This window comes from Balearica regulorum, chromosome 21 (assembly GCF_011004875.1).
Source record: "Balearica regulorum gibbericeps isolate bBalReg1 chromosome 21, bBalReg1.pri, whole genome shotgun sequence".
In the NCBI taxonomy this organism is placed as follows: Eukaryota; Metazoa; Chordata; class Aves; order Gruiformes; family Gruidae; genus Balearica; species Balearica regulorum.
The window spans coordinates 6199426-6218026 of NC_046204.1; the positions used below are offsets into that span (position 1 = coordinate 6199426).

At 39.3% G+C, this 18601-nt stretch overlaps 1 protein-coding gene across 2 annotated transcripts; it reads left to right on the plus strand.

Annotated features, from left to right (window-relative positions):
• The first annotated feature begins 455 nt into the window (after positions 1 to 455).
• Positions 456 to 18492, plus strand: LOC104638986 (tumor necrosis factor receptor superfamily member 1B). 2 transcript variants are annotated; one of them, XM_075773038.1, is made up of 10 exons: positions 456 to 549; positions 8223 to 8325; positions 10437 to 10565; positions 11912 to 12061; positions 12940 to 13033; positions 13118 to 13308; positions 14070 to 14144; positions 15117 to 15154; positions 15417 to 15678; positions 16242 to 18492. In XM_075773038.1, the coding sequence occupies exons 1-10, from the start codon at positions 496 to 498 to the stop codon at positions 16538 to 16540; spliced, it is 1395 nt and encodes a 464-aa protein (XP_075629153.1). In that variant the 5' UTR covers positions 456 to 495; the 3' UTR covers positions 16541 to 18492. The 2 variants fall into 2 exon arrangements, with proteins under 2 accessions (XP_075629153.1, XP_075629154.1); XM_075773039.1 differs by lacking the exon at positions 14070 to 14144.
• Positions 18493 to 18601: the final 109 nt, after the last annotated feature.

The window sequence follows — 18601 nt, forward strand, 5'->3', positions numbered from 1 at the left end:
ACATGTATCAGTTGCAGAAAAAATATTTTTGCAAGAGAGCCATTCAAAACTTAGGAAGCTATTAGTCGACTGGAGTTTTTCTGAAGAGCAGAGCAGGTCTGAATTTACATTAAGGTGTCTCTATACCATCCCGGCAGCATGTACGAGACAGGAGTGAACGTGGTGCAGTGGTACAGTGGGTATTAATCAATGCTAGAATGCTGCAAAAGGTAAGTTCATATTTTGGGGCTTAAGGAGCATAAATACGACTAAAGAGACCCTTTGCACATACTGAGAGACCCGTCAAGGTACTTGAAGTAACCTTTATGTCCGGCCAGCAGTCAACACCGCTATCTGACCTGGGGAATCGCAGCCAGGCTTACAGACGTCCCCGCGGGGCTGCCGCCCGCCTTGGGGCGGTGCCCCCCTGCCGGGGCCGGGCGCTGCCGGGGCCGGGCGCTGCCGGGCGCCGCCAGCTCCGCCCCGCGCCCGCCGGCGGTCTCACTCGGCGGCGGGATGGGACCGCGCTGGGCGCTCCTCGCCGCGCTCCTGCACGCCGCGGGCGGCCGGGTGAGTGCGGGGCCGCGGGGAGCCCCCGCGGTGCGGTGCCCTGCCGGGGGGAGACGGGGGACCTGCCCGCCGCTCTGCGGTATGAGCGGCTTATGTTGACTGTAATGGTTGCGAAGCGGGAGTGCAGCCGGTGTCATGCAAGGTGTAGTGCAAGCGGGCATCGTCTTACCGTTATGCGTGCAGAGATGTAACGCAAGTGGGCATCGTTTTATTGTTTTGCTTGCAGTTCCTCGAGTTGTCTGTCTCCTTCTGCTTGCACTGAACTCGGTGTGATCTCTACAGGAGCCTCAAACCCCACCGTTACACTTCTTTAAAGCTTATCCTGCTCCCTTTGGCTATGTTGTTATTGCCTGGCTTCCCAAAGCAGTGACTAATCGTTTTCCTGGGATTTTAATTGGAAATGGATTGATTTTTCAGGCTTGTTTGAATATTTGCAAAAATAGTGAGTGTCCTGGCAAGTGCAGAGTGTAAATCTGTATGTATTTTACACCGTTGTTTAAACAGGAAGAGCTTGTTGTACTCTGTTGGATCCCTTAACTATTCCCTATTTACATAGAAAAGCCCTTTAATTTACATCTAAGACCAGATGTGATGCAGCTGTGACCTCTTGTACATCCAGCTGTACTGCTATTGGCAATGAATGCTTTTAACTGTTTAAACCAAAGAGCTTGATGGGATCTATTTGACTTTGATTGTGTGTATGCTGTACTGGTATATATTGATGGCGTTTTTCTATCTGATTTTAAAGTGCCCTAGATTGTGAAGAGAAATATGGAAGTGCTCCTAAGATGTCCAGGTCATTGCTTTTTCATGGGATGTGTATGTTATTTATGCATTTATTTAATCATATTAATTCAGCCTTGGTAAGGCAAAGGTTCAGTGAAACCAGGTGAGGATGTCAGAATGTATATTGAACCTGGAATTACATAGTAGTCCTTTGAGGAGTACGGGGTGCTATGGTGGGTTGATAATATATTAAATTAATTCTTTTAACTGCTTCTCACTCATTTTGAATTCAGCCCTGGTTTGGAAGGTGATAGTATTTTGAACCTGATTCACTGAACACCTTGGAGTGGGCAGGGTAGAGCAGATCAATTTTGGTGATGCCTGCTACAATTCTGAGACTCTCCCTTCTTTAAGTGTAAAGTTTTGTCATGCTTCTTGCTGAACAAAGGGCTTTGATTCAAAAGGAATTAATTCTCCTCTCACCCTAAATATGACCTAAATATAATGATGAAAATCATGAAGGAAACTTTTGGTATTGCTTTTTACATTGTGACAAACCAAAGAAAAGTCCATATATAAATTAGAAAAACAAAACCAGTAGTTTCAGAAATACCACATGGGCCACAGAGATGGAAAAAAACCTGCCTGTTATATCAATTTTTGAAAGGGGTCAGTTAAAGAAAACTTATTTTATTTTTGAGGGAGAAAAACTGGCAAAGCAATAGTTCTTGAGTGACACTATTTCTTGTTTTTTCTCATTCAGCTGAAATTAACTGATAGCTTCTACCCTCAGTCCCTGTGTCACTCACAGGAACTGAACATAATTTTTGCCATTTTGGACAACTCAGTCACCAGATATGTTTAATAGAAAACTTTCTCAATAGCCTCAAACCTAAATAACTGTCCTTTGCAAGGCAGCGCGGTGTGCTCTACAGTGTAGTTGCTGATGTGCACAGAGAAGGTCATCCTCAGGCTGCTGCTGACTGGTTGTAGGGGAATGCTGCTGGTACGTGGAAGGTGTGTTGATAGCCACACATGTACTCTGAATGGCAAAAGGATGAGCATAAAAGAGATCTTGTGGGAAAACCCTGAAATACAACTTGAGCAGGCTGCTCAGATGTCCCTGCTTTTTTATGGTCAGAGCTAGGAGGGCTGCGGGTGACCTGCAGCTTTGCTGTTGTACATATCCACGCTTGTGTTTGTTGCATCAAAGTTCATGATGACTGAAAGCCTTAACAGAGCATTGCAAAAACCATCTGTGATACAAGCAGCACCATCCCAAGAAAATGATTTGTTTCAAAATAACAGAAAGATGCCAATTCTGGCATTCAGCCTAGATAGAAGACAGTTATCCCCTATGGCAGTGTTTTTGGCTGGTACACCTGGGCCATCTTGGGAAGGTTCTTCACCTGCCATCTTTACACTTGGGGCTCACATAGTTTCTCCTTTCCTGCTCTGCTCTCCATCATAGGTGCACCCTGTCTCCCTTAGGTGCATCTTCCAGGATGTCTCCATGTAAGGTCAAACCTCTACATGGCCAGTCCTGACTTGCTGATCCTTTCTCGGGAACTTGCTCATCACCTGCTCTTCTCTGGCAAGTGATGGGGATACAATCTGACTTTCTGCCTCTCAGACCTGCAATCTGTTATTCCTCTTGCTTTCACCCCTTGTTTGCTGAGTATCTTCACTTTCCACAGGGAAATTGTAGATTTTTAAGGCTTATCAGCTTTGGCAGTGCCTGTTACTCCAAGTGTCAGATCTTGATTTAGTGGATAGTATCTTTTATTAGGGCAACCTTTGGGAAAACAGACCAGCTTTCAGATACATAAGCCTGAAGTTTTGAAACAGAAGAGCTGGTATTCCTGAAAATGTTTTTCCAAATACATATATAATAAAATATACCACGCCTTCCTACAAAATTTGACTTGTTTCTATAATTTTTGCATGTTATGAATAGCTTCCATATTCTCTGCAGCCTCCTGCCATCTCATTCTGGGAAAAAGTTTTCATATTATGGTGGTGAGTGGCAATGAAGTAGAATCCCTAACAGTAAGCAAAAGGATACTGTTTTCTCAGGGAGGGAGAACGTGGAGTTGTAAATCTGTTTGTCTGTGGCTATGCAAGGAAGGAGTCCTGCTTTACAAAAGTACAATACAGTATAGGATGGGTGGACAATTCACATAATGGACCCATAATCTTAGAGAGATATTTGTGTGAAAGCAGCTTTAAAAGAAGCTTTATGGTTTGAGTATAGATGGTACACCTTGCTACGATTCCAACTGGTTTTGGTGAGACGTGCTGTTATCTGATAACTAATCTTCAGCACAATTATTTTTGTAAATGACCAGTTTAAATATTTTAAACAGAATTCTATTTTTTCCTGTCTTCAGCAGATTTGGTAGATCAGCAAATGGTATCTCTTTACCTCAAGTCCTTTCCATAGCAACAGATTTTTACATCAGAATCCTTGGTGACTTCATTGTGGTTTCGTATGCGTAAAGAACATTATATGCCAGATGTAGTTCCTGTTCAGACTCCTTTGTTTGACAGCTTGAATTTGAAGAAGGCAACTGTATGAAAAGGGGACCAATAAAAATGTAGAAATGTGAGACAGGCTTAAGTATCTTTGTTTAAATGGCCTCCTTGAGTGAAACTGAATGTTATGTGAATTATAACATTATATTAGCCTATTTTATTTCTATTATTGAAGATGCTTAAATTTAATTACACGTAAAGTAAAAAAATACAGGCACAAGTTGTAAGGCAGGAATTAAAGGAAATTATGTTCATTATAATTAGTATTCAGCACATAGGGAATGCATTACATTGTGATGTGCTGTGAGTAGTTGAGACCTGGACTTCCTCGCCAATAGGCAGAGCCAGGTTGGTGCATTGGATCAAGCCCTTCTAATTTCGAAGAAGTCCGAATCCAAATCTTGTTTTGTCATTCATGAATGGGGCTCAGCTGTTACAGACGTTAGGGTCTCAGTTGTGGTTGCCCTCCGTATGACTGTGGGAGGGGACAGCCCGCAGGCCCTTTCCCTTCACTGGTGCGGCTCCACACAGCGCAGATACAGCTGCAGGGCTGAAAATCATGAGATAAAGGCATGTTTTCCACTAGTTTTATCTTCTAGCGGGTAGGATATAGGGAATCTTGGAAACACTTGTGCTTGTGCATATGTATTTAGAAGAGGCTGTACTAATCTCTAGGTTGGTATGGAGGCTGCTGTTAGCTTACTCCTCTCCAGTCACAAATTAGGTCCCCTATCTACTGGATGTCTGTCTTGCAGATGGAAAAATGATTCAAACAGTGCAGGGACTCTGGAGAGAGAGTCTTGAGTAATTGCCTTTTTGTATGTAACTTCTTAGTTATTGCTTAATACAAAGGCATTGCAAAAATCTCCCTAGTGAGTTGTGTAGTCAAAGGCAAGCATAGTTTACCCATTTCTATGCCAAAATATATTGCTCAATTTGATTGATGTGCATACAGCTAGGCTAAATTTAATGTTTAATAATGTTTGTGCTTCTGTTACTAGATAGATGAGGCATTTTACTTGTACTTGTACCTGTCAAATTAAAGTCTTCCAAAGTCTTCATTTTGTCCTTATAAATATCTTAAAAGTCTGCAGCCATTAGACACTACTACCTAATGTGAAAAGTTCTAAGGCTATAATGCAAAAGATGCAGCATGAGGTTAGTTTTCCTTCACACAATCTCCTTGCAGACCATTGATTCACAGTAAAAGCAGAAGACGAAATAAGGTCTTATGAGAGATACCAACAGTAACAAAAAGTAAAGATTGTGGAATAGAATCTGACCCCTACTTATCAGCCTTTCAGCCCAAAGTAGCCAATGGATCTGGATGCCAGAGGGTTTTGTTGAGGGTAGAAAATATTGTACTGCCCAATTCAGACCTTAAGATTGGCGAGAGGGCTAGAAAAAGTGGGGTCCTTTCGTAGCCAAGAAATCCAGGAGAGTTTTATACCTGGTAAGAGGCCTACACTTCCTCTGATGTAGTAAGAGATTTGAGTGCTGGCCTTGACAGCTTTGATTAAATTAGTTTACATTGGAACTGACTACTGAAATTAATGGCATCCTCCCAGTGCAAACAAAGCTGAGCTCATGTGTGTATATAAAGTGTATCCAAGTGAGTTACAAGTCCCTTTTAGTTTCCCATCATGTTCTTTGAGGACAGTTGGCACGAAATTGTCAATTGTATGTCATTAAGAGCCACAGCTCATCAGATAAAATTTCAGGGAGATTGTATCAGACAGTAGGTATATCCTTTCAAGCACAACTTCAGAGAAATAGATGTGAACCCATCAACCAACAGGTTTTCCTGTGTCTTTAAGTCACAGGGCAGTATTTACAACAGACAATGCAGAGGATGAGATAAGAACATTTTTTGCCAGGAAGCCTCACCAGCAGGATAGTTTGTGATGCGGTTTATTGTATTTTCCCCCCCCCCCCCCCCCTTTTTTTTCCTGTGTCTGCTCTTACAGTGAAGTTTTAAGTTTTAAAAAGATTCTCAAGTGCTTGTTTTAATGAAGTTGATCATAGCGATTACAAAAACGTGACGACACCACTTGATCCTTCTTTTAATAAACAAGAACGTAACTTAAACAAAAAATACTTTTGAGAGCAATGCCCTTTTCTTCTTCATAATCAGATTTTAGTCATAGTATGGTTTATCATTGCCTATCCTATGAGGGTGTAATACCAAGTCCAGTATTAACAGTTATTACTGAACTTAGAAGGTATTAAAAAGCCTTGTTTTTCTTTTTTGAATTATTATGGTTATTATTCTCATTAATAATGATGAAACTGATAATGTTGAAGCCAGCCTCCTGGTTCTGCTTTGAAATCTTCAGTCCTTGTGCAAGCTCCCTTTAAATAAGCCTCCTGAACTGGAAAGCAACAATGGAGGCAAAGTAGATTTTGGAGATATTTGAGGCTGCAGCATGGTTTCTGCAAAACTGGCTATCTTCTCATTGAAAGACAACGGGCTGAATTTGAAAAATGCAGCTTGTGCTCAGCAGCTGTTTCTTACTTCACCTGCTCTAGTGTTTAAGAAGGAGATATTTTTTTTCATCCTTCCCCACCCCATCACAGTTTCTAACCTGTTAAAAACATCTTTACAAGTTTGCTCTTCATTTTGCAACTTGACTGTTTCTTGTTGATCTGACTGTGAGAGAATGAGGCTGGTGTTGGTGAAACTCATCCCATCTCCCTGGTTTTCAGTCTTTAACTCAACTGTCTGATCAGAAGAGATCAGAATTGTCCTGATGTCTGCTCAGTGTTACCAGCTTTCACTGTGTTTTAAATAGGAGCAGTGAAACTTCTACTTAAATGGTTTGCCTTTTTTTTTTTTATTTTCTGGAATGAATATTGAAACTCAAGAAGGCCTTTCTCTGTCTTCACATTCTCAGGAAAGGTTATTTTTGACACTGACCATTGAGTAGATGGGTGAAATCCTGTTTCTAATATACAACTAGATAAGAGGTAGAATAGTTCAACAAGCTGCATAAGAACATGTTGGATTCCCTTTAAGTAATTGTTGAGAGTGGGAAGTGTTAATCTACTTTGTCAGGAATATGAAGACACAATAGATAATCAACATGCTTTTTCAGTAAGGAGGAAGGATATTTTCATTGCCGGCCTCCAAAGAGCTTGTTCCTGTTTTGATTTCTCTTTTTAATAATACTTTTATATTACTTCTCTAAATGTGTGTAGAGTGTACATGAAGCAATGTTTTCAAACTGCAGAAAATTGAGCAGTGTCACATACTTTTTGAACAGCATCTTTCTGATGTAGCAGGAAACTCCTACGCTTGTGCTACCTAACATTAGCCTTTTTCTTTTGAGTGACTATATTTTTCCCTTTGAAAACAGATGGCAGGTCCTCAAATATTTTGACACTTGTTCATTGAAGTCACTGAGCTGTGTTGATTGGTATGAGCTGAAAAGTAGGTACACTGTATTTCATGACTGTTTCTTATGCATTTGACCTGACATATGAGGTAGGTTTATTATTTTTATTTAAGTCTTGTAGCCAGTTGCTCCTTTTCAGAAGCAGCAGTGCAGTTTTTGGAGACATTGTTTTCAAAACATCAAGGCCTTTTTCATTCTGAAAGGAATCACGAAGTATCTGGAATGATAAAAGCCTTTTTTTCCTTTCCTTTGGTGAAACAGTTCTAATAGTGCAGGTTCTTTGACTGAAGGGACAGGTTATCTTGCCTGGATATTGCATGGGTGTAAGCAAGGGCGTAATGAATGTAAGCGCAGTAGAGAACTGAACTCAGTGTCCTGTGTCCTTTGCACCCACTGATGAAAACAGAAAGATTCCTTCAAGCATTGCAGTAGTGCTAGACCCACAGCTCCCTGTTCCACCAGCTCAGGAGGCCTGAGGCAATTAATAAGTAGCAAAGTCAATCGTCTTGTTTTCAGATAGGGCTCTAAACGTGTATAGGGAGTAGACCTACTAAGAAGATATCATTTTTAATATAGCCACTTTGCAGAAAATGCTTCTTCCCACAAACACACAGGTAAGAATTTATGTTTCACTGGCATTTTGTCAAAGGTTGGTTGAATTGTGGCAACTGAGAATAGGTACTTAACCCTTTGGTTTAGGGGATGCAGTAGTGATGCTGATCCCATAGTTCCATTGCATTCTTTTGAACATAAAACCTGGAGAAATCACTTTGTTCATTGTGACAGATCTTTGAAAAACAGAGGAACCTCTAAACGGTCTCAAGTAGCTTATAAGCTGTGCGTTCTCCTTCAACTTTTTTGGCATCTGCTGCTTTCTGTTTCATCAGGCTGACATCAGTGTCTTGGAAAGGAAGGTGGTTATAATTGCGCTCATTTTTAAGTGTTTGTCTCTTTTGAATCTCTACTTTAAGGTCAGAATGTACTTGTGACTCATGATTTTCCTTAAATTTCTCCTAGGAATATTCATTGCCTTATACACCACAGTTTGAAAAATGCAAAGATCCCAGCACTGAATTCTATGAAGAACAACTTAATAAATGTTGCAGCCAGTGCCCTCCAGGTAGGTTATAATTCAAACTATTACTTTACACAGCCAAATTCAGTCAATTTTCAGGTAAGCCTAGTACATTTTTATTATTTATACATCTTAAGAGCATTGAGGTTTTGCTGTTGTCTAGCTGGAAGACAATAAAATACTGTGACTGTAAAAATATCTGCAAGAGAGACACACTATTCATCAGAATTAGAATTTTGTTACAAGGTTAACCTGGCTGTGACTTATCAGGAGGTAGGCTGCTGAGCTCTTGTAAGCACAGCTTTGCATGGTGTTTTAAGTCAACTTTTAGGGAAGGGAGCAACAGTCACTAAGGGAATTACAAAAATTAGACAACACGTCAGACCTAAGCCCACTAGTAACAAATATATTGTAAAACAAGGCATGAGGTAGAGCTTAGTTTCTGTACTTGGATAATATCAATTATATAAGGGGCTTTCCATTGGACAGGTTAATCTATAATTGCTTATTAAGGGGATTTTATTGTCTTTTACTGTAATTCAGACACTGCAGACCGCTGTCAGAGACTGGGTACAAGACTGCAGAAACTGTATTCTTTGAGGTGTCATGTCTTACACTCCAGTGATAATTATTAGTGATCTTTTGTTAGCAAAAGTTGTTGACTGCAGAAAAGTGGGTGTGTGGTTTTGGGTTTTTTTGGAGGGCTGTAACACCATTTGGGTATTTTAATAATAAGAGTTTTTACAATAAGTTGTCATTGTATTTTTACATTAGACACAGCAAAAAAACTGTCTATTTGTCTCATTACATGCTGAGCAAACAAAATTTGTCTCCATAAATGCTGAGTTCTTGTCAGAGAGATCCGGAAGTTGAAGCAGGAAATCAGTATATGCTGAAGCAGCCACAGTTGCTTGAATTAACCGAAAATGTCTAGATACATCTGTCAGGCTTCCTTTGTTAAAAACACAACGGATGAAAGATGATAATTCATAGGTAAAACCTTTTTCTGTTGTGGTATCTACTGTTCAGTCTATTTCTCCTTAATTTTAATTTTTCAGAATAACAAATTCTGGACAACAAGTTGTAGAAAGTCTAAAATCTTTATTTTTGTTATGATGAATTTGAATTTTTTTACCGTAATTTATCAAAAATTGAAGCCTAAATTATTAGCAGGATGTGGGAGGCAGAATTCTAAGGTTCAAGTAAGTACATGGAAAAACAAAGTCTTTGGAAGTAATTTCTATGGCTCACCTCCAGGGCCCCTTCTTTCTCCAAGCAGCTCCAAAGGCTTTCTCAGTGTTATTCCTGCTTTCTGAGTATATTTTCCACGATATTTCTGTACAGGATATGAGACATTGACTTTTACCTTGTTCCTCCTTCCAAGCAAGGAGGAAATGGCAACTGAGCTGTTTTCCTTTCTCCAAAATGGATATGTTGGAGCTCATATTTACTTACTCCCACCACTGCACTGACTCTGCTGTTGGTTAGAAGCACTGGAGAAACTACGTTTGATAGCTTTTGATTTTGTCTGGAATGCCAGTAGCTTCAGTAGCTCATTGCTTCGCGATGTTAGGGCTGGCTGAAGAGATGAAGGAAAAAGCGAGCTCATGTCCCTGCAGTAGTGACAAGTGGTGAAGTTCTAATTCAGGTTTGTTTGTGGTAATACTTCATTATGCTTTCTTCATGCTTGTAAAGGTAGTAATGGCCTCACCCAGACACATCATTCTAGCACATGCCTGACTTTCAGCATGAAACACCGTCCTGTGTTTCACCACAAAACACAGCTTCTATGAGGAGAAAAAGTTTGTTTTATGTACTGTGGTAGCTGCATCTACCTATATGCTGAGGGGTTTTGTTCAGGATTGAGGCCGCCTTGTTTTAAACATGGCTGGAATTCACTGAACTAATGTAGGAAAAGGGGTCAAACACAAATAACAAAAGAAACTAGAGTTACCCTGTACATACATGCAGTGCTCCTTTAAATCAATTCTTGCTTGGTATATGTTACCAATCTGATAGTGCCAGTAAAGGGAAAGGGTTTCTACAACTAAGAATTAAATTTACCTTAAACAGTGATCTTTTCCAATTAGATGCTTTCTCTGTTTTGTTTTGGTTTTTTATTGGAGGTTTTTTTTGTGTGTGTTTTTTTTTAATAGGTCAATATAAGACAGGGAGCTGCAGTCACAATGTGGACACAAAGTGCAGTCCCTGTAGACCTAACACGTATACAGCAATCTGGAATCGCTCTCCTCAGTGCTTTGCCTGCTCACCACCCTGCAGGAAAGGTAGGCTTGCATTGTTAAAGAGGCATTTGTGACTTTAACAGCCTGCTCAAAGGGAGGGCTTGGTTTAACCTAGTCTTTTCTCCTAAGAAAACTAGGAGGTTTTGTTTGTCACTTGTATAGTCCCATTCTCGTGCTTTTGGTGCTCATAAGATTTGGGGAAAAGAATCAAGAAAGTCTTGCAGAGGGCCCTCCCTCTTTTTCTTTCTAAATCCTTGTCGTGGTTTAACCCAGACAGCAGCTAAAACAACCACACACTCTCCTCCCAGTGGGATGGGGGAGAGAATCGAAAATGGAAAAAAAAAAAAAAAAAAAAAAAGATTAAAACTTGTGGGTTGAGATAAAGACAGTTTAATAGGACAGAAAAGGAAGATGATGATTATAATAATAATATATAAAACAAGTCATGAACAGCACAATTTCTCACCACCTGAAGCCAATGCCTAGCAAGGTCCTAAGCTACCCCATCTCCCGGCCAACCTCCCAGTTATAGATGGAGCATGACTTCATATGGTATGGAATATCCCTTTGGCCAGTTTGGGTCAGTTGTCCTGGCCATGTCCCCTCCCAGCTTCTTGGGCACCCCCCACCTTCTCATTGGTGGGGCAGGATGAGAAGCTGAAAAGTCTGTGACTGCTTGGCAACAACTAAAAACATCAGTGTGTTATCAACATTATTCTCATCCTAAATCCAAAACACAGCACTATACCAGCTGCTAGGAAGAAAATTAACTCTATCCCTGACAAAATCAGGACAGTCCTTAAAATGTGACACCAGTCTTACATTCTTGGAAACTAAGGCACCGCATCACTAAAATAGGTACAAATGTCATCAGCAGACTAACTTCCTGCTCATACCCTCCAGCCAAGGGAGCATAAGTTGTTCAAATGACCTTTAGTCTCATCTAAATAGATACACCTACAAAGCTGGTTAATTACAGTATGAAAATGTCTGTAGTAAGGTCTCCAATCACTTTAAATACAGTTGCATGATCTGCATAGACTACAAATCTTAGTATGGCCCCCAGATACTGCAGTGATGAGCACAGGTAACACAAATGTGCATATTTATGGTTATGATACAATACAGTGCAACTGCAGGTACAGAGTGTCAAGTGTGAATTCTACACATGCAAATTTCTCCTCTCCTAGAGACCGAGTGGAAACTCTTCTGAAAATGTAGATGTTGGGGCATATATATTTGTTTTATGATGGTACACTAGCCACAAGCTGCAAAATTGTCTTCAGTTTGTGGTGTGCGAACATCACCTCATATTCACTTGAAACATTGCAGGCCATGATTTTAAATGTTGCTAATCACATCTTGCTTTATTCTTGTTCTAAAACCAGGATTTGTGCAGAATCAAACATGCACTAAGTCACAGGACAGAATCTGTAGCTGCCCACCAAATGAATACTGCATTTCGAAAATCTATGAGAACTGCAAAATATGTAAAGTGCACAAAAAATGTGGAAAAGGTTACCGAGTTTCCAGAAGAGGTAATTTAATTCTGAACACTCCACATGCAGAATAGTTTTACTGTAAGAAGAGGGTTATTTTTTGCATTAATAGGCCATAAATATTTTTGAATCTGTCTCCAACTCAGTAAATTACAGGAATATTGTCTTTTAATTCCCTACAGTTATGCATTCTTTTTAGTGCATTATCTTAGTAACTAACTACAGCAATAGTATTCTCAAGAGGCATATCCAAAGGAACAACATGTAGCAATCTGTTTCTACCATATATCATAAAGTTCCCCAATCCAACTTATTCTTCCTTTGTTTTGCTCTACTGTGTGATTTCTTCCATAGAAGTCACTCAGATGCAAGGCCACGTAATTCCTGCTTAAATCCTTGAAACAGGGCTTCAGGTCAAATTTGTGTTACGGCAAGTAATGATGACTCTACGCCGTCCTGCGGAATTAATCTGTCTTTCTAGATAATGAAAGTCACCAGTCTGATGATAATATAGCTGTCTCAAGATTATAAACAATATTCAAAGATGTGGAACACTGAATATTTTAAAGAAATTAAGAATCATTTGAAAAGATACAGAACTCCAACAGAATGGAATAGGTGGTCAGCCTGTCAGGGACGAGTGAAAAAGCTCTGCTCTGTCTACAGTACCACATGTTAACCTTTTGGTGGGTTTTTACAGTCTTTGAAAAAGACTATCAAGGACATCAAACTAACAGCTGATTAATCTCCTGATTTGTGTTTGGGTTGGGTGTTTCAAATTACTCTCTTCTGTCTCAGTTAAAGACTGTATTTTGTGTACTGCCTCTGTATCACTTCCAGGATCTGTACCACAGACCTTGATTGTTCATTCCTGTTTCTCACTAGATCACTAACTGGAGTTTTTCTTCTGTTTAAAGGGACAGATAGCACAGATACAGAATGTAAACCATGTCCTCCTGGCACTTTTTCACATGAGGAATCTTATGATACCAGCTGTATACCACATACAGTGTAAGTCAGTGTTTCTCTCTTATAGCAATTTTAACTGTGCACAGGGTTGCTTTCTGTCCTAACATCTCTTTTTGTTTCCTGCAGTTGTAAATCAGTGGCTATTCCTGGAAACAGCATGAATGACACAGTTTGCAGCGACTCAGGAACAGTTGCCACAGTTCTACCTCACACTATTTTGAACCTGTTCCTGACCCAAAGCTCAGTTTCCAACAAACCTGAAATAATAACTAGACCTGTCATTTTAAACTCTGTACCTGACATGTCTCACATCATCGGTGAGCTATTAACTCATTTAAAGTCATTTTTCTCTGGCTAGGAAGTAAGTTTATATTTAGTTCTCAGTTTCTTTGCAAGAGCAATTACCTGTACCCAAGCAGAAGCTCAAAACAGCTCAATTAACTCAATGTGACACTACTTGTAGTGAGTTGTGTAATATTTACCAATGCATCTGCATTCCCCCGGTGCATTCCGCAGTCCTTGTAATTCTGGAAATATATCTAAAAATCTCCAACTAGATTATACAAGGCATTTCCTGAGAATTGCTACTATGAAGGAGCTGGTAGAGAAGGTTGTCTCTTAGATTCTGGACTGAGGCAAGCTTGACTTCATAAACCTCCTGGTGAGAGGTCTTTGGAGACTTCGGGCAGCCTTTCCCAAGACAAAAAGTCCTCATAGCATTCACAAGTCTGGATGTATTCTCTCCTGTTCACAACCTATCCAGCAGGCATATCTGTTTAGGAGCATTCTGGAGTGTCTGGCCTTGTATTTAACAAACTGTTGATAGCCTAGAGAGAGATCTGCTGTGATTGAGGCCAAAAATCTGTCCTTACTTTTCAGGACAGGAAAATTCAGTTTTATGAAGTGGTGGAGACTGAAATCCAACAAGAGAGTCATCAAATGTGAATATCAGACACACCTGATACTTGTAAATTTAGCTTTTGTAGCCATGGACAGAAACCACAAAACTACCTCTTTGCAATTAGATCCTTTGTCAGATCAACCTGTTAAATAATTTATCTTTTCAATTTATTTTCAGGATCAGTAGCAGGACCATTGTTATTGGTCATGATAATGACTCTTTTGGGGTATTGCTTAGTCTCCAAAAAAAAAGGTAAGATTCATGAAGTGAAAACAAGCAGACTGTGTAACTATTGGAAAGAGTGTCACCTTATTTCCTACTAATTTGAGCCTAGTGGTTGACTGTCATGAGTATCTTAGAAGATGCTAGCTCTCTTTGAAGCTTTTCTCATGGCTGGATATGGATATCACTAACATGTAGATTCTTTGGTGTCTAATAATGTATGAGTCAATTTAATTTATTTTTTTTTCAAGGGGACAAGGAGATGATTCACAGGTTTCTGCCTCACAAGCTGGCAACCTTATAGGTCCATGAAACCCTGAGGAGCTTTTGACACCATTCCTCTGTTACATTGGGGTGCAATTGGCCAAAGGGTTCAAAGGTCAATGGAAGAGAGACTAAGAGAAAACTCATGCAATTCAGCTTGATCACATAAGCTTTGCAGATACAGAAAAATAGAATTAAAAAAATACTCCAGGAATTCCATATCTATTTTGAGTAAAGGTATCTTTATTAAATCACATGTGGTGAAATTAATCTCAATACAGGAATACAGTGAGGCAAATGTCCCATTCAAATCTCTCTTGTTCCTCATATTTTAGAGCATTGTCTAAACATACAACATCCCAGTGGAGTTGGACAACTGTAGAACCTAATGGAGTTTGTAAAATATTTCGTACTTCATAATTTAAATACTAGACATTATCAACTGTTATCATTGAACAGTCATGACCGTAGTTTACTTTCATCAATACTTTTTCTCGCTGACACTATACTAGAAAAATTATTAATTCCTGCAGAGGGTCCTCTTTGCTTGCTGGCTAAATTTTAAGTCATCTTAAAAAATTAATACAATATAGCTTTCAACATTTGAAAACAGTGTGTAGTAAATGTACATTTGGAGTTTATTCCAGGAGCAGAGGGTATCACTCAGACTAGTCTGAGAGCAGCTTTTGCAACTGAAACAAATGTAGGTGTTAATGAACTGTCTGTCTTCACTTGCAGCCCTTGTATACTCTCCACCGACTACAGAAGCAGATTCGGTAAGTGTCACTCCTTCCTTTCCACCTTTTCCATTTCTTTAAAAGTTATATAGAAACCGTGCAGTCTTATCTAATTAAAAGTAGAAGAAAACTGCACAGCAGAAAGACAACTGGAGAATGGGGTGGTTTGGTAATTTCTTACAGTCATTACTATGCAAATAGCAATTATCAGCAGTTTCTTTAGCTCCCTAAGTAGGGACCAGTTCTTTGTCAGTGTTTTTTAAAAAGGTTAATGTTTTGTATTTCTCTGCAAATGTTCCAGCCTTTTCCCCCTACAGAAAAGCAGTGTGACAAAAAAGTAAGAAATACAGGATCGCAAAACTCCAGCAGTTCTGAACAGGAGGAACAGCATCTCTTGGAAACTTCTGGGTCCAGCAGTAGCTCCCTGAATAATCCAGCTGGGTCTGCAAGAGTCAGTGTAGTAAGTAACAAGAACAATGAAAAGAAAGGATTTCAGCAGCAACATTCGGATGCAGAAGGTTGTAAGCTTCACAGTGGAGACAGACACAACTCTGCGAGTTCAGGTAAGAATGCATCGGAATGATCCAGAACCTCTTGAAATTTGGTTATCGATTAGGAGTCTTTTTAGAAGTTTAAATGGCAGGATAAAACATCAGACCCATGTTAGCAGCGAGTAACTTTTGAAAAGAAAATGTGATTGTTTTAAGTCATCAGCCTGAGACAGTAAAGAGACTGTGCTCAATGGAGGAAAAGTTATTTGCAGACTAGGGGATCAGTGTGATGGTAGGCACTTACCTGTGAGTGGGAGTAAGAGCTGAAGGGAGCAATAAGAAAAGAACATTGTCAAAGCATCTGAAATGGCAACAGATGGGTAGGGAGTTGGCTGTGATGCAGGGCTCTGTATTAATTTTTATGGCTTTTTTTATTTCTGGGATGACATGTGGATTTTATGGTACCAAAAAAACCCCCTAAAACATTACAGATCCAACCCCACCAGCTTACCTAAATTAAGTGAAGCAAGAAGATATTTAGTGTCTATTTTAAGTCAAAGAACTGGATAAAGAATCCAATCATCCTGTTCTGGGTTTCATTCTTCCATGTTTAATGTGTTTTGTTTGTTTGACAGAGCATTCTGGTAATGGAGGAACGCAGGTGAATGTGACTTGCATTGTTAAAGTATGTAATCCAGACTGCAGTTCCCAGTTCCCAGAACAGACTACTTCAACTAGCATGGATTATGCAAATGCTCCCTATTATTCCCCAACAGGGGAAGAAATTCCCCTTTCGAAAGAAGAAAACCCCTTGAAAAAAGAAACTGAAATTCAGATCTCAGTGGAAAATGAGGACAATTTACTTCAAGACTTACTTCCAGAAGAAAAGAAGTTTCCTCTGGGTATTCAAGATGCGGGGATGAAAACCAGTTAAAGGAAATCACAAATCGTGTACTGATTGACTGATACAATTAATCAAACAGCGCCTTATCTTCTAAAATAAACATGTTAAATGTAGCATTCCTACAGAGACTTGAAATTTCAGACAAATATAGACAGTGATGCTTTTGAGGTTTTTAATCACTTTTGTCAGCTTTGAGAGTTGAAGGATGATCTTTGCATTTAAAAAAAAAAAAAAAATTTGAATGCTTTTTCTTTTAAACTGAATGGCCAATTCCTCCCTTTCTTCTGTGATACCTTTGAAAGACCTTTACTAGATTTGAAAAGGAACATTTTTCTAACTTTATGCCACTGATTTTTCTGCTGAGACTTCTTGTGAAGATAATTTAGGTTCAGGTATGCCACCTGTCAAGAACATGGCTGTGACTACTTCTAAGAGACTGGAGTTAAATTATCATTTGTTCAATGCTAATGAATTATCCATTTGATTTTAAAACTATTGCATTCAATGTCCTATCTTGTATCTTCATGGACATACTTTCCCTCATCCTCCTGGATATTTCTTTTATTACTACAGTTTGGTTTTGCGCACTATTGGACCAAACTTCTCAAATGAACCTTAAGTGTATCCAAGAGTGAAATGTTTTACAGAAGCTTTTTTTACTAGATTACAAGTATTATGTCCAAACAATAGCATTTCATTAGCTGTACATAGTTCATTTTATTTTAGAAAATAAAGTCTAGATTAAATAGTTGTATCTCAGAGTAGGAAGTAAGTTTCTTTTATTGGCAGCCCTAAAGTTTGTCATCTTTGTCTCCTGGCTGATTTAATATGGTTCCCTGATTAATTCTGACCTCATTTTTGAGGTTAACCATAAACCCAAGATATTTTTCCCTACATTCCAGTGAATGTTAGAGAAGATCTATGCGAATATGCATGCCAAGATAGCTCGCACCCATTGACGTCAGGAAAAGGGCTATTTCTTGATGAGTGCACAGCATAATCTGTAAAAAGTGGAATTGAGTCACACCTCAGAACCAGAAAATCCTGTTCTCCTTCACTTCTTGCTTGACACTGAAGATCCAACCACCTCTTACAGAAGATCAGTAGAGGTTCTCCTTGAATCAAGTGGGAGTCTTGTGGGATTTTTAGGATCCCATTTCCCATAATTATATTTTACATATGTGACTTAACCAGCAATTGTGGCACCTGTATTCAACCAGGATTCGCAATGCAGTGTCTGAATTATATTCGAGTGAAGGCATACACTAGGCATAACTTTTTTCTTTTATGCCATAAAAACATACTGTTGGACTAGATGATCGTTGTACTTCCCTTCCAACTGAACTATTCTGCCTCAAGAGAAACTAAATGCAGTAGTTATTTCTGGGGCCTTAGACTGAAAAAGGATATTTCACAATACAATTTATTCTACAGAAGAAATACAGATTTTAAATTACAAATTTTAAACTTCCACAAAAGCTATGAGGTTTTCTAACATTATGTCTGGAACTGAGAACTGCCAAACAGGTCTTTATTTCTACTACGAAGAAACCTTTTACAACTGTGTATTAAACTTGTGCTTGACAGTAATTTTCAGAAAAGACTTTGAAAATAGATACACTGAAACTATTACAAAACTGAAGGGTTTAGGCAAGAATGTAATTTTAGACAGTGCTTTGAACCTCTTGCACTGCGCTATTTTCATGTCTCGTCTGTCAGCTCCCAGTATTGGGACCACATTGAAGAAGCAGTGGAAGCCTTTTAAAGAAGTTTTAAGTCTTAAAAAGGACGATCCCATTATGGCAGTTAATTGACTGGGTTTTCAATTTACAGAGCTGTGTGACAGAAGGAAAATACGAGTTTTATGTTTAAGTAGGAAAAACGTGCTTGCATTTGCTTATAAAAAGAAAAAAAAAAGTTTTTTATAATCATGTGTAGCTTCAAGTTTCCTGACTCTCCATTAAACAAAATTCTCATTTTTAGAACCGGTGGTTTCATTCCCTAGCTTAAGCCGCTGCTTTCCAATTTTCTTTCTCACCGCTACCACCTCCTACCTATAGGAGACCCGATCCACCGCAGCCTGCGCCTAGC